Source organism: Trichechus manatus, unplaced genomic scaffold (genome assembly GCF_000243295.1).
Source record: "Trichechus manatus latirostris isolate Lorelei unplaced genomic scaffold, TriManLat1.0 scaffold00227, whole genome shotgun sequence".
Lineage (NCBI taxonomy): Eukaryota > Metazoa > Chordata > Mammalia > Sirenia > Trichechidae > Trichechus > Trichechus manatus.
This window is the reverse complement of record NW_004444163.1, coordinates 1,618,009-1,633,398: the sequence shown is the minus strand read 5'-3', so window position 1 is coordinate 1,633,398 and position 15,390 is coordinate 1,618,009. Positions and strand designations below refer to the sequence as shown.

Genomic DNA, 15,390 nt, shown 5'->3' with positions numbered 1-15,390 from the left:
TGGGTGGATAGGTGGGTGGGTGGCTGGGTGGATGGATGAGTAGATAGATGGATAGATGGATGGATGGCAAAGCTGAATATCAATATGGGACTATTTAGCTCTGGGAGACCTCTCTACAGTTTTAGATGACTCTGTGCTTGTACGCTTGTGCATAAGGGCCTCACTGCTCTAACAACAACCCGGTGGTTACTGACCTACCATTAGCAGGGCTTTGAGTTGTTTCTCCAGTCCTGGGAGTGATAGCTGCAACTTTCCAGCCATACTCTTTTACCAAGTGCTGCTTGTCCCCACAGGTCTCTATAAAATAGTTGGGGATTAGGGATCCAGCCAGGGGGTGTTGGTGGTGGAGTTTAAGGAACCAAGGGTGGGCGTGGGGTGCACTGAGCTGAACTGAACGAAACCAAGTGGTCCGTATCGCATTTAGCCCCATATGTCTTAATATCATCAGCACCACTTTCTAGCCTCGTCTGCTGAGGGGCTGCCAACAAGAATATGCTCTGTAGGGGATCTGGGTCAGTAAGAATGAGTGGGTGAAAAAGGAAGGAGGAGAAACCAAGACATGACAACCTTTAAGGAAGCAAAAATAAAACTCTAATGTGGAAACTGCTGAAAATAGACTGCATGGGCTGTCAGTCTACCTGCAAATCCAGTGCTAATTGCATGTAAATTAATTGCACACTTTAACTTCTGTATGCCTTGATCTGACCCTTGGTGGGAAATCCTACAGTAGGGAGCTCCCCTACAACCCTGAGGGGTGAGTGGGGCACAGGCAGATGCTGATGTCGCCTCCCTCACGCTCAGCCCTTGCCACTGTAGTGAGAAGCACTGATAGCAAGCTAAAAACACTAACAATAGAAATTTGATTTCTCTTCCAGACAAAAAGCCTTGGCTTCCACAGGAGGAAGAAGCGTTCAGGCAGCATGTGACTGGTTGGTATGAAATAAATAAATTAAGAAAATAGCATGTAATTAACTCTGAGTGCATGTGGATGAGCTGGGGTGTGCAGTGTTTCTCTAATGAACCCTTCCAGGGGAGAGATGAGCCAAAAGACTATGTGACAAACCCATTTATCAAGTCAGTTGCCCCCCTTCCTCTGCCCTAGCCCCTGGGTATCTTTATCCTTGAAGCTGTTTAAAAGAATTCAAAGTATTTCAAAGATAGAACCCCTATAGTACTATCTGCCCTCCTCCAGTCACTTAAAGATACACTTTAGGTATGAGGATGCTGAGCAAATCAATTTGGAAAAATTTACTGACCTTCTGTGATATCATGACCTAAGGCAGACCCCACAAGGCCTTCCAAAAGCTTCCTTTATCTTTGGAGGCACATGGGTTTAACCACAGACTGAACTGAAGAGACAGGATCAAGTTGGAATTGTACTGGTGGGTTGAGAAAGGATTTGGAGTTTGTCCGAGAATGTCCCATAGAGAGGCGGCATTTGAATTTTGGGGTTTTGTGGGATGAGGATACAATACAGCAGGCAGGAGAAGAGAGATCGATGCATTGGAGAGTTGGTTATGAAATGTGAGCTTCCAGGGGTAGATTTTTAAAGCACAAATGAAAACCCTTCTCCTTGCAGTGCCCGGGTTGTGAAGCATATGGAGGGTGGATCTGTCTCTTTCAGTTCTTCCTTGCTTCCCATTATTCTCAAGTGTGGCTTCCTTGGCTACCTTCTGTCTTGCAGGTTATTCTCCCACGTCGGCGACCCCTTCCTGGATGACCCCCTGCCCCGGGAATACGTCCTCTACCTCCGCCCCACTGGCCCCTTAGCACAAAAGCTTTCTGACTTTTGGCAGCAGTCGAAGCAGATCTGCGGGAAGAACAAGGCACACAACATCTTCCCCCACATCACCCTCTGCCAGTTCTTTATGGTGAGCTGCAGTCCCCCGGTCCCCTGGGGAGCCTGGTTCCCAGTGCCCCAGCCAGCCCCTTGAGACCTGGAGTTCAAGTCAGGAGCCTCTCAGAAAGATGGCAGGAATAGTCACAGGCTCCTAGAGGTGGGGAGGGCCTGCGTGGTGTGAATGGTTAACACACTTGGCTATTAACTGAAAGGTTGGAGGCACCTCGAAAGAAAGGCCTGGTGATCGACTTCTGAAAAATCAGCCATTGAAAACCCTGTGGAGCACAGTTCCAATCTGACACACATGGGGTCACCATGACTCAGGGTCCACTCTACAAACTGGTCCTAGATCTGGACAGACCTTTAAAGGATCACTGAGGTCCACAGCGAGGTTCTCCCCCCAGATCCTGTTTCTCACTACCTGCTGAGGCCCCAGGAGCATGGCTATCCTGGTTTGATGTAGCATTCGTGATGATGGCATGTTACTCAGGACTCTGAGTTAAGACTGACCACTGTGGGTGGATTCACTGATCTAGCCCCACCCTTGCCCATTGTCTACCCTTTCCATTCTTATGATAAGGAAAGAGTGAAAACAGAGGGAGCTGGGAAAAGAAATGTAGTCTATAGACACTGACAGCTATTGGAATTTTGTGGAACTCTGTCCACAGAATTTTTCCCCCTAGATCTTTCTAAACCAGGAGCCATTGAGTTGACTCTGACTCATGGCAACTCCATGTAGACCCCATGTATGGAGTAGAACTGTGCTCCATAGAGTTTTCAATGGCTGATTTTTTTAAAGTAGATCTCCAGGCCTTTCTTCCAAGGCACCTCTGGGTGGACTAGAACTTCCAACCTTTTGGTTAGCAGCTGAGCCTGTTAACCGTTTACGCCACTCAGGGACTCCTTGATCTTTCTAGAGACAGCAAAGATACTTTTTACCTGCCACTTCTTAGGTGAGGCCTTCTCTGACCCCTCAGACTAGGTTAGGTCTCCCCACCCTGTGTGCTGGTGGTTCCCTGTGTTTTCCCTTCCTTGGACTTACCATGAATGTAATCCTAGCTGTCAGAAAGCTAATTTAATGAACAAATCAAATCCCTCTCACTATAATATACACACATTTCATCTATGTTAAATCTCTTTAGAAATGAGGAAGAGTTTATTTATCTGGTATATTCAAGGTGAGACAGAACAGTAGCATTTTAAGGCACTTTAATATACTGGTTTGTTTTTCCCAGAATCTCATTCTCTCTCTTTTTTTTTTTTTTTTCTTTTTTGGGTGGAGGTGGCAGCACAGGGTTAGGTGACAGCACAGGGTGGGGTGGGTAGGTAAAAACATGTTCCTAATACCTTTTCTTTTACCATTCACTCTGAAAATTAAAGTGATTGTCATTTCCTCTTAGTCATCCCAGGATCTTTCTCAAAAACATTCAGAGTTTTAGAGACACTCATTCTTTCTTCCAGTACTCTGCAGAGGGTAGGAGGAGGATGTCACAAGCTCATTCTTCCTAACTATAATGAGGGTGGAAGTAGAGTCAACTTCTGATCATCTAAAAGGAACAGAAGAGGCATAGATGATGCAAAACAGTTGAAAGTACACAAAGATTGCTTTTGTATTGCTGTCACTCTCTCCTGACACATGCCTCCAACCTAACCTTCTGCTAGACCAGTCCTACTCTCTTCATGCTGGGCTCAGAGGGGCCACATCATAGCAGGGAGGGAAGGAAGAGGTCGTCCATCCCCCCAGTTTAATTCACCAGCTGGATAATCCAGTTGTGGATAATTGGGAGTCTGCTGTTCCTCTCCCTCCTCCTAGACAGGAGTGACGAGTAAGTAATTGCATCATCAGCCTCAAATCCCTGGGGAGAGGATGTCGCATGTCAAGTGACAGCAGACATCCAGCTCCCCCGTTCTGAACAAAGCCTGCTTGTTTGCCCCTGCCAGTGTGAGGACAGCAAGGTGGAAGCCCTGGGAGAAGCCCTGCAGACCACTGTCAGTCGGTGGAAATGTAAATTCTCAGCCCCACTGCCCCTGGAGCTCTATACCTCCTCCAACTTCATCGGCCTCTTCGTGAAGGAAGACAGCGCTGAGGTCCTCAAGAAGTTTGCTGCAGACTTTGCTGCGGAGGCTGCATCCAAAACCGGTGAGCGAACACAGCTGCCAGGCCAGCCCTGGGCCCTGTGAGACAGTCAGAGAGCTTGGAGGGAAAGGGATGGGAAATCATTGTGGAGGGATAGAGGGTCCTGTAGGAGTGGCAGAGCATGACAAAGCTCATCTACTTCCTGCAGCACCTCCGTCTTCTGTGCTCTCTTTTAAAAACATTAAACTGTTGTTCTGCTAACCTTCTGGAGGGAACATTCAGTGCTTGCTCCTTAGCATTCAGGTTGAAGGTACACAGATTACTGCTCCACATCTGAACTCTAAATGTATTCCTTTGTAGCACCACAATCTCCTCCCAGCTCAGAATTAAGGAAACTTCCTTTCTGTTTCCCAAACTCCATCCCAGGCAGGCATTGACCTGTGTCTTATGATTCACTCCATGAGGAACAAGGGCTTTACTCAAGGTGTAGCACAGAACAGGAAGTAGAGTGGAACCACTTAGTATTACATAATAATACTAAGCCAACTCCCTTCAACTTGCTGAAACCCATTAGGCCCCTAAACCTCAAAAGTCTATCCAAAATGTAGCCCCTCAAGATGATTTCTACTCATGGTAGCTCTAGTTTCCAGCCAACAGATTTACTGTCAGTGCAGTTGGCCTAAAGAGGTGCTCATTATGTATGTTGACTCGGAGCAGGAGGCATGGGGAAGGGACAAGACGAAGAAGTTTACAAAGCTGTCCTGTCAGACACAGGTGCAGACAAGCTTACTTAGCTTAATGAGAGCCTTCCCTTCAGGGACAGACATAACGGATGGGTCAGAGCCTACATTGGCTTCCTCAAGAATGAAATCACAGTCAGCAGGTATTTACTGGACACCTACTATGTGTTTATTTGTGAGGAATGCCACAGAAAATAAGAAGTGGTTTCTCTTGGCAGAGATGGCACAGTCTGGCTGGGAAGCCTGATTCAGGCTCTGTGTAATAAGAGTAATAACTGCCCTCTGAGAGGAGAGAGGCCATCCAGGGTGGAGTGGCTCCGTCTTCATAGAAGTAATGAAACTCACACTGGGAAGACATTGACAAGTAAAATGGAGGAAGGGCTCTCTAGGTGGGGGGACATTGTGAGCAAAGGAGGGAACGAGCAGGGTGTGTGCAGAGGACAGAACAAGGACCGCCATGAGAGAAGAGGACCATGGAATCTGAGTATTGAACATAAAACTGGGAGAGACCCAGAGCTTGTCGATCCTCACATCACATCAGGGGTCAGAGAGGGGAAAAGACTTGAGTAAAGCCACACAGTCTGTCCCTTAGTCTCCTGACCTTTCGCCTGTACCTCACCTGCCATTTTGCCTTGCTTGCTGATTTCATCACTAGTGCTTCTTTACCAGAAAAGCCCCAAACAGGGATCAGCACCCTAGGAAGGGTCTGGTCAGGGCCCGTCATCACTGAGCAGGATCACAGGGAGGTCTCCACTCTTGTAAGAAACACCAGGCCCTGAAGACACCTTTGGTACTTTGGAAATGGGGTCTCCTCAGGCTCCATTCCAGCCACCTCTTCTTCCCCAGGACTAGTCCCTGATTACTGACTTGGGTGGAGCCCAACATTTCACAGGAACTTAATATTTTGGAGAAAGAGCACAATGGAGAGGCAAATGATCCTATCCTTCTACCTCAGGTTGCACCTCAAAGAAATGGCTTTTTTTCATCCTACAGTAGCTATTGCCAGAACCATTAAAAATGCCCATGAGAATCAGGATTAATGTTGCAGCCACAAAACTCAAATTCTTCACGAATGAGTAAAGTGGTCTCAGCCAGGACTGCAGCCAATTCTTGAAGTGCATATTGCTTTCCTTGTAGGAAGAGGGAAGAGCCACTTCCTCTGCAAGAATCCAAGATCCCTCTCTAAGAACTTGATCAGCTACCTTTCTCTGCCCTTGTGTGGCCCCCTGGTGGTGATTTGAAGAACTGGATGGCCCTGCTCAGGGAAGCTGGCCCAGCCCAGAAAACCTTATTTATAAGCAGCTCCTTATAATGTAAATTTAGAAAGCAGATGATCACGCCTTTACCCTAGAACTTACACCTTGGGATACTTAACTTTTTGGCAGACCCAATTCCTTCAGCAGGTAGATTTAGTGCCATCTCCATTCTAGGTGGTTTAGGGAGACTCATTCATGTGTATTCATTCATCAGCAAATACAAATACAATGCATAATGTGCTGAGCACTGGGGATACAGCGTGAACAAGAGACAAAGCACTCGCTTCATGGGGCTTACATCGAAGAAATGCAATGTGCCAGAACAGGAATATTAGTAGTTTAGTGGTAGAATTCTTTTCTTTCATATGAGAGACCCAGGTTCAATTCCCAATCAATGCACCTCATACACACACACCACCCATCTGTCATTGGAAGCTTGTGTGTTGTTATGATGCTGAACTGTTTTCAGTGGAACTTGCAGACTCAGATGGACTAGGAAGAAAGGCCTGGTGCTCTACTTCTGGAAATCAGCCAACGAGAAGCCTGTGGATCACCACAGAACATTGTCCAATCCATAACAGATCATGCGGATCATGCAGGACCAGTCAGCATTTCATTTCATTGCACATGAGGTTGGCGTGAGTTGGGGCTGACTCAATAGCAGCTAACAACAACAACAGAACAGAAAAAGTACTTAAAACCAAAAGACCAAAGATCTAGTTCTTTCCCAGCCACTAATTCTCCGTGTGACTTGGGCAAGGTTCTTATTTCTCTAATTCCCTAGAGCCCCTCTCGCATCTTCTTCAATGCTCCATCTTCAACAGTAGTTGATTCTCCCCGTTTAAAGGAGTATAAAAGAAAAATAAAAGCTATTCCCTCCCATAGGTAGACTTGTTTGTTTTGGGTGTCTTAGAATAACAGCCTGCATACTTTAAACCAGGGGTTCTCAACCAGGGGTGATTTTATACCCCCCAACCTCCTCCAGGCAATGTAAGGAGCCCTGGTGGCACAGTGGTTAAGTGCTCAGCTGCTAACCAAAAGGTCAGTGGTTCAAACCCACCACTCACTCCACGCGAGAAAGTTGTATCAGTCTGCTTCCATAAAGATTACAGCCTTGGAAACCCTATGGGGCGGTTCTAGTCTGTCCTGTAGGATCACTATGAATTTGAATCAACTCGACGGCAATGGGTTTGGTTTGGTTTTGGTCCAGTTAATATCTGGCAATGACTGAAGACATTTTAGGTAATCACAACTTGGGGGTTACAACTGTCGCATGTAGTGGGTAGAGGCCAAGGATGATGCTAAACACCTGGCAGTGCATGTGACAGCCCCTTACAACAGAGTTTAAAAAAAAAAACAAAACCATTCCTGGCAAGTCAATTCTGACTCATAACACTATAGGACAGAGTAGAATTGCCCCATAGGGGTTTCCAAGGCTATAATCTTTATGGAAGCATACTGCCACATCTTTCTCTCACCAAACAGCTGGTGGGTTCGAACCACCGACCTTTTGGCTAGCAGCCAAGCACTCAACCACTGCACCACCAAGGCTCCTTACCCAGCCCAAAATATCTATAGTGCTGCTTTTAAAGCAGTGTTGGGAAACCCAGCTTTAAACCTTAAAAATATTTTATCATTTTCCCTCCCTTCTTCATCACACCCACTCAGAAGCCAAGACACTTGATTTCAAAACAAAGGCAGTCTAACCTTGGAAGTCAGATAATTACAAGGCTCATTCTATATTTCTGCAGAAATTACGTCATCCCTGTGGGTCTCTGTTTCCTCATCTGTATGGTGGGCCAGTGAACATCAGCTGGAGTTGTGAGGAGGAGCCGACCCAAGGGAAAAGCTCTCAGGCCAAGTCTATGACTCCTTATCACTCCAGTAGTGATTAACTCAGGATCTGTTAACCCCCTTTATTCTACTACTTTGAAAGACAGAACAGCTTTTATCTGGCCAAAGGACTCCCTTCTTGTTTGGGAAGCAGAATTTGTCAAGACACCTTTCTATGTTCTTCCTGAAGTCTCCACCACTGCTGTGATTACCACATTCTAATAATTGTCCTCTGCCTTCCTTTTTCCAGAAGTACATGTGGAACCTCATAAGAAGCAGCTGCATGTGACCCTGGCTTACCACTTTCAAGCTAGCCACCTACCCACCCTAGAGAAACTAGCCCAGAACATTGATGTCAAACTCGGGTGCGATTGGGTGGCCACCATATTCTCTCGGGATATCCGATTTGCTAACCATGAGGTAATGTCTCAGTGTGGCCCCTGACTCCATTGGGGTGCAGACTGAACACTCCCAGTCAGAACCAGGAGCACTTGCTGCCCGGTGCCGCAAGGAAATGAGTACCAAAGGGAAGCCATGAAGTGAATACCAAGAGTCAGTTGACCCAAGCTTTTGTCCAGGCTCTGCCTGACCCACTGGGAGGCTGTGGGCTCACATCCCTCCTCTCTGGCTCCCAAATGACTCATCTGTAGAACATTTGCATGGTTCTGTGCGTCCTGCCTTCCTTAAGAGAAGTATAGAAATGAAATGGGAAAATAGATAGAAAACTATGTTGGAAACTTTTAAATCAGTAATGTGTGAATTAGAAGACATCATCCTGACCTTAGGTGAGAAAAACATGTAAGTACCAACGTCCTGCAAGCATAGCATCAACAAAATATTTGTTGTATGTCTATTGTATACAAGGTACCGTGGAACTTACTTAGAACTTTAAAATGTGGTTCTGTTCTCAAGGAGTTTTGAGTTCAGCAGGGGAGAGAGGACAGACATAAAACAGTTATGGTAGAGTCGGTTCTGACTCATGGTGACCCCACATGTGTCAGAGTAGACCAGTGCTACATAGGGTTTTCAGTGGCTGATTTTTTGGAAGTAGATCTACAAGACTTTCTTCCAAGGCATCTTTGGGTGGATTCAAACCACCAACCTTACAGTAAGTAGCTGAGCACTTAACCATTTGCACCACCAGGGACTCCCGAGAATAGACATGCATGGAAAGCAAACACAGACCAAACGTTGTAAGAATTTGTGTGCATCACAGTGGGGGCAGGAGTGGAATGATGGAATCCCAGTGCAGATGCCAACAATGGAACGATCCCAGCATTTTTCTTCAAGGAATCAACACTACTTGCCAGGACAAGCATGTTCCCTCTTTGAAGAGTAACATTGTCCTTTTTTCCTGACGGAAAAGCTGAGACATCAAGGAGATAAAGTAAGCTGTTCCAAAGCTAAGTAGTCAGGACCAGAGTTGAAGCCAGAGCCCAGGTATTTTGATCAAGGAAGGCAGGCACCCATCTAAAAAAGACCACAACACAACCTATAGTTTAATTTAAAAAATTTGTCTTCCAAGGAGGCTACATTTATTAAATAAGATTTATATTTCTTTCCCAATTTTTCAACAGCAAAGGTATTGATATTTTTGTTCACAGAAACTTTTAAAATCTCCTTTAGAATGTTTTCTAACATGAAACAGTTAGAAGCTCAGGGTAGTAGGGTGACTGGTCTACACCAGGCCACCTCATCATAGTTTTGGAAGTGTTGGAAAGAGCTGGCTGTGAATCCAAGGTTCAGGGTTGGACGTAGGGCCTGGAGTGTTCGGACCTGCAGCTTAGTCTGACTCTGCTGATGGGAGTGTTCTGTCCCCCTTTTGACTCATTTGATCTAAGTTTCTGCAAAAACACAATACCTAGACTGGGCTGAATTCTGACATCCCCTGAATTTGCTTAGGACAAACCCTAAACATAGCAGAGAAGTGTAGCTGATTGGAAAGCTTTCACTCTTTCTGAGGGAAAAAGAAAAAAAAAATGTCAAAGTTTGCATGCAGACGGACTCTGAGAAGTCACCTTTCTAAGAGAAGGAAGACGACAGTGGAATTTTACAAGAAATATCCTCTAATCAACACTGCCCTCCAGTTAACACAAAGGGTAATTGCTTTTCTGCCTGACCCACATTCTGCTCAATTGACACAGAGGGAAAGAGGCAGCAAACACCCACACGAATTATTTTCTAAAAATAACTTGGCCTCTTTTATGTCTTATTTGTAAAAGCTCATTTATTACTATTCCTTCTGCTAAAGCTCTCCTCAGCCCCTTTGGAATAGACCTCTCTCCCTCTGAAGTCTTTTGGCATTACCTGCGCCCTCCTGACATATGTAAATGTCTCCTGCCTTCCTTCTTCCTTGCTGTGTCCCCAGGAGGCAGGCTTGATTGATTGTTCCAATGAGGTTGTCCAGAGAAGGAAAATGGTTTAGCCAAGAACATTTGGCCAGGCACCGTAATCCTTAGGAGGATTCATAAGTCTCATCCCTCTGCTGTTTAGACTACTTACTTGATTTGGATTTGCAAATGCCTATTTGTACTTTCTAGTCCCTGTGTGGTGCAAATGGTTAATGCCCTCAGCTACTAAGCAAAAAGTTGGTGGTTCAAGTCCACCCAGAGGCTCCCTGGAAGAGAGACCTGGTAATCTACTTCCAAAAAATCAGCCATTGAAAACGCTATGGAACAATTCTACTCTGACACACATGGCGTCACCATGAGTTGGAATGAACTCAACAGTAACTGGTACTGGTTTTAGGTAACAGGAGGCACGAGCTCTTCTCTGAAGTTACTTCAAGCTTCTTAAAGGAAAGGCAGTAATGGGCCAAAGGCATTACCAGCCAAGACTGTGCTGTGCTTGAGTATCTAAGGAACACGAGATTAGCCTTGTCTCCTAATGACTGGGACTCGGTGCCCCTCTCCACCCTGTTCCAAGGAAAGGAATGTTTTTTTGGTGGCTCATCACCTAACCAGCTTGGAGATTCAAGAGATTTCTAGTGAATTTTTTTTTCTTTCTTTAAGGTGTTTTAACAACCAGCAGAAAACCTTCTTGATTAGTTTGAAAAAGTGTTTAGTTTGGCAAGTATGTGTGTGGCCATGTGTATGTGACAGAGGAACAGGAGAAAGAGTGGGCCGACATTCAGAGAGCAATAACATATAGAACCAAAAGGTGCTAGAAGTAAGACTTAGGGAAAGGAACGGGTGCCCTAAACAAAAGGAAAATCAGAAATCTAGTGGGGCAAACAAGTTCTGTGACTTGTCCCTTCCACCCTCTAAGAAAAAAATCACATTTTACTGGCTCCTTTCCTTAGAGACTTCCAGAAGGAAATTTCTCTTTATAACATGTTCAGTGCACCACCTTGGTGTCATTGGCTCACGGCCTCCCCAGCACAGGGCCCAGGGGTCAGGCTTGGCTAAAAGGAAGCATTTGACCTGGGGAAATCGGGCAGCATGGCTCAGTAGAAATAATTAAGCCCCTTCTGTGTACAAAGGCTCTGCCCTAAAGAATTTTCTTAGATTGCCCCCCACCCCTTTCTTTTTAAGCCAGCTGTTATTTTACGGATAAAAAAACAGAGGCCAAGCAAAGTTAAAACTCTGAAGGTGGGAACCAGAATATTCAGCCTGCTGCTAATGGCTTTGGGGCTTCAGGAAACGCTGTTGAAGCACTCTGGTTGTAGCATCACCTGTTAAACAGGATAGAAATAATTTCCTTACCATTGAGGTCTCCTGCTATTAACATTGAAAAATGAGTAAAATAAGTGTGTTCTATAGTCTGGTCTGTGCCTCTGCGTATGGTATTTTTATAAACAGGAAAGGAAGGTATAAAATGGAACAAACCAGCCAAGTGGCATGGCCAATGGGGGTGGCCCTGGGGCTTTTTCTGAGCCCAGAGAAGGAGCATGTGGTCTCCAGCTGTTCTCTGATGAAAGCTAGTTGCACATGGATGCAGACACTGATGTCGATGAAAAGACATTTTTCTGTTGGGGTCTTTGTTTATTAGACCCTAAGATTTTGATAGCTTTAAAGAAAGCTCCTTGAAGGCAGGAGCCATGTCTTCTGTAAGCAGCTTAGTGACCTCGAGAGAGGAATGCTTCATCCCCAAGCCTTTCCTATAGGAGAGTCTCTCCATCTGGCCCCTCTGGAACTCCACATGGAGTACTGACTTTCCCTGAGCAGGTTTCAAGTGCCTTCCCCAGCAGATGGAGCAGGAGAAGCTGGATCCAAATCCAGTTGTACAGCAGTTTCCTGGAGGGCCTCCAGGTTTTTCAGATGGATCTCTAAAAACCGTATCTGAACCCCGATGGAAAGTAAAGACATGCCTAGAAGAAACTCTGGAACTATCCAGTAGCATCAGGCACACACCCACAGTATCCCAAAAAGAGAAGAAATGTTGCTGATCTGAATCCAGCTCTCCTCCGAGCCTGTAGACCCCACTGGCTCCTGTAAATGTCAACATCTGGGTGTGTAGACTGTTAATGCAGAACGCAGTCCTGCCCTGGAAGCACTCAGGAGCATGGGGCAGACTCAGCTTTCACTCATCCCTCTCTCCCTTTTGCAGACATTACAGGTGATCTACCCCTACACCCCCCAGAATGACGACGAGCTGGAGCTGGTCCCTGGGGACTTCATCTTCATGTCTCCGATGGAGCAGACCAGCACCAGTGAAGGCTGGATCTATGGCACATCCCTGACCACCGGCTATTCTGGGCTCCTGCCTGAGAATTACATCACCAAGGCTGACGAATGCAGCACCTGGATATTTCATGGGTAAGCAGACTCAAAGACCTGTGCCTACTGCTTTGTGCAGAACTACTATGGCAGACTCCTAGTAGGTGGTGGGGTCATGGATTTGATCCTGGACACACAGGACAGCAGTAACGGTCAATGGAGTCCATGGGGAAGAAGGCCCTATTTGTTCCAGACTTCCAGGACACAGCTGACTTGGGGCATGGGAAAAAGGAGTGGTGGGTCACTCTGCTGCACCCTGCCCACACCATTTGATGTAACCATCTGCCCGAGTTCCTGATCAAAGATGAAACCAAAGCTGCTTGGGGATCCATCCCTTCTGGCTGAAGTGGTGTCAACCCAGTGCTTCATTGTTTTAGGACATTGTCTTGGGCCATTGCTCAGGGTGGTCTGACTCCCCAGAGAAGCTAGGCAGATTATATGTATATGTGTGTGTGTGTGTATATATATATATATATATATATATATATATAAAATAATATACCAGTTGCCTTTGAGTTGATTCCAACTCATGGCAACCCCATGTGTGTTAGAGTAGAACTGTGCTCCGTAGGGTTTTTAATGGCTGATTTTTTGGAAGTAGAGCTCCAGGCCTTTCTTCCAAGTCACGTCTGAGTGGACTTGAACTGCCAACCTTTCTGTTAGCAGCTGAGCACTTTAACCATTTGTAACACTCAGGGACAGTATATAATAACAATATAATAATTATAATTTTATATATATATATATATATACATATATATATATATATATCAGCAGACCAGTAGTGAAAGGGCTTTCAAGGGTCATGAGACCTAACTGAATGTCTGACTTGCTAAATGACCCTCAGCAAGTCCTCAGACTTGGCACATGAATGCCTCGAAGAGTGGCTGTGTTATATGGCCAGCTTTATTCCAGAGGATAAAATAAGAACAAAAAGCAGCTTCTCTTTGCTAATCCGAGAAGCTCAAATACTAGCCCTTCCCTGGCACATGCGGGCATCTAGCCAGGGTACGCATGCTGGTTTGTTTTTCCTCCCTCTTGTCCTTACCATGTGCCAGCATGGCCAAGAGCCGGAAGCCCTAGGGCACCAGCTGCACGGTGGTTGACATTGTCATTACTTCCATCAAAGAGAAGTAGAGAGGAGTGATTTGAGCAAGTGTTTTGCCTGGAGAGAGAAAAGAAAGGAAGTACCCCTCCCCTGATTAGCAACAAGCAGACAAACGACAAATCCAAAGATAGTAAAGAACGCTTTCTTCCTTAATAACCCCCTACCCAGCAATTAATTCCTTCTCCGCCAGCCCACCTCCCACCCCCTGAACACCCAGCATTTTGTGGCACAAATTGGAGGGTCTTAGCTGACTCACGTCACCCAACCGTTTTCTTTTTCTGAAATGTTTCGAGATCAAAGTAAATAAGTTGGGTTTCCAAAGTCATCATTTTATCCCTATTTAAAAAAAAAAAAAGGCAAAGCAAAATATAAGTAATTAATAAAGAGAACTGAAAGGTGATTTGTCTGATGAAGCAGAGCTGCCAGATCTCTTTCTTGAAAGTAGGGCTAGATGTGGAAGAAGAGTATGTGGGAGAAGCCAAGCCTGCTGACCCACTTAAGATCACCCCATCTCAACCCACTCTTGCCTCAATTAGAGCTCAGGCTGCAGTAGGAGTGAACCTAAGTGACTACTCAGTGGACCACCGGAGGTCAGTGTGCCATCTCCTTGTATTTTGAGAGGTTACTAGTGATAGTATTTCCCTGGGAACCATGTCTGAAGTTAAACTATAAGTTGCCATGGCCAAGCTGGGTGAGAAGGGGAAATACTAACACCACTGTGACACTTCAGGAAGCATCATGGTTGTTCGCTGCTGTTGAGTTAGCTCCAACGCATGGCGACCCGGTGCACGATGGAACAAAATACTGACAGGTCCAAAATAATCAGTTGCGGATCGGACCATTGTCATCCATAGGTTTCCACTGGCTGCTATTTTGGAAGTAGATCACCAGGCCTTTCTTCTTTAATCTGGAAGTTTCACTGAAGCCTGCTCAGCATCATGACACACAAACCACCACGGAGAGACAGGTGGTGGCTGTGCATGCTGTGCGTAGGCTGGGAATTGTACCTGGGTCTCCCACATGGCAGGCAAGAATTCTACCACGGAACCACCAATCTCCCCAGGAAGCGTTATGAACTAGTAATTAGAATTTTGGGTTTTGATGTCTAAGACTCTTGGATGCAAATCCTAATTTTCCCATTTATTAGCTATGCGACCATGGCCAGGTTACATAATCTCTCTGAGCCTCAGTTTGCTCATCTATACAATGGAGCTAATAATTGCATTTATTTCATAGGGGTGTTGTGAAGACTGAAATGAAGTGCTTAGCTTTACATGGGTATATAACAGCACTGAATGTAGTGTAGTCATTAGCGTTATGGTTATTCTTTTTTCCTAACTCATGTTTTCCAGTCCTCCCTTACATGCTCTTAAGAACAAATACCTCTTCCACAAAAGTGATCCAGAAGTAGACTTTCCTGCTTAACTCCAGTGATGAAACTGTCTCAGGGGTCAGAGCCCAGCTCACCATAAGACAGACCTTCTCTTGCCTCTGGCCAAAGATAGAGATGGAGGAGATGGGGCCGGGGGGTACATTCAAGCATGACCTGGCTGACTTAGCAGGAAGTTGCAGGGGAGATTCAGGCAACAAGTAGGGACTTATGGGTCAATGACCCTTAATAACCCCTTCCTGCCCTGTGCTTGTCCGTTCTCTAAGTCCCTTTTAAGGAAATATTTTCTCAGCACCCTTACTGGAGTGTCTTGCCTGGTTTAGAGTATCTCTAGGTATTTGTCATTTGGTGAAGCCCTATTGTTCCTTGAAGTGAGGTGGGCTGGCCCCGTCCTTCTGGGCTAACCCACTGGCATAGTGCATTCTGGG

At 45.7% G+C, this 15,390-nt stretch overlaps 1 protein-coding gene across 2 annotated transcripts in view; it reads left to right on the top strand.

Annotated features, from left to right (window-relative positions):
- Positions 1–567: 567 nt before the first annotated feature.
- The window catches only part of UBASH3B (ubiquitin associated and SH3 domain containing B), a 33,413-nt gene continuing 18,590 nt past the window's right edge, over positions 568–15,390 (top strand). The window contains exons 1-5 of one of the 2 annotated variants that reach the window (XM_023742975.1): positions 568–929; positions 1,685–1,871; positions 3,782–3,980; positions 7,997–8,166; positions 12,295–12,503. In XM_023742975.1, coding sequence (XP_023598743.1) covers positions 1,869–1,871; positions 3,782–3,980; positions 7,997–8,166; positions 12,295–12,503 — 581 coding nt within the window. In that variant the 5' untranslated portion in view covers positions 568–929; positions 1,685–1,868. Of the gene's footprint in view, positions 930–1,554; positions 1,872–3,781; positions 3,981–7,996; positions 8,167–12,294; positions 12,504–15,390 lie in introns of those variants that run through there. The other variant, XM_023742974.1, reaches the window with a different exon arrangement.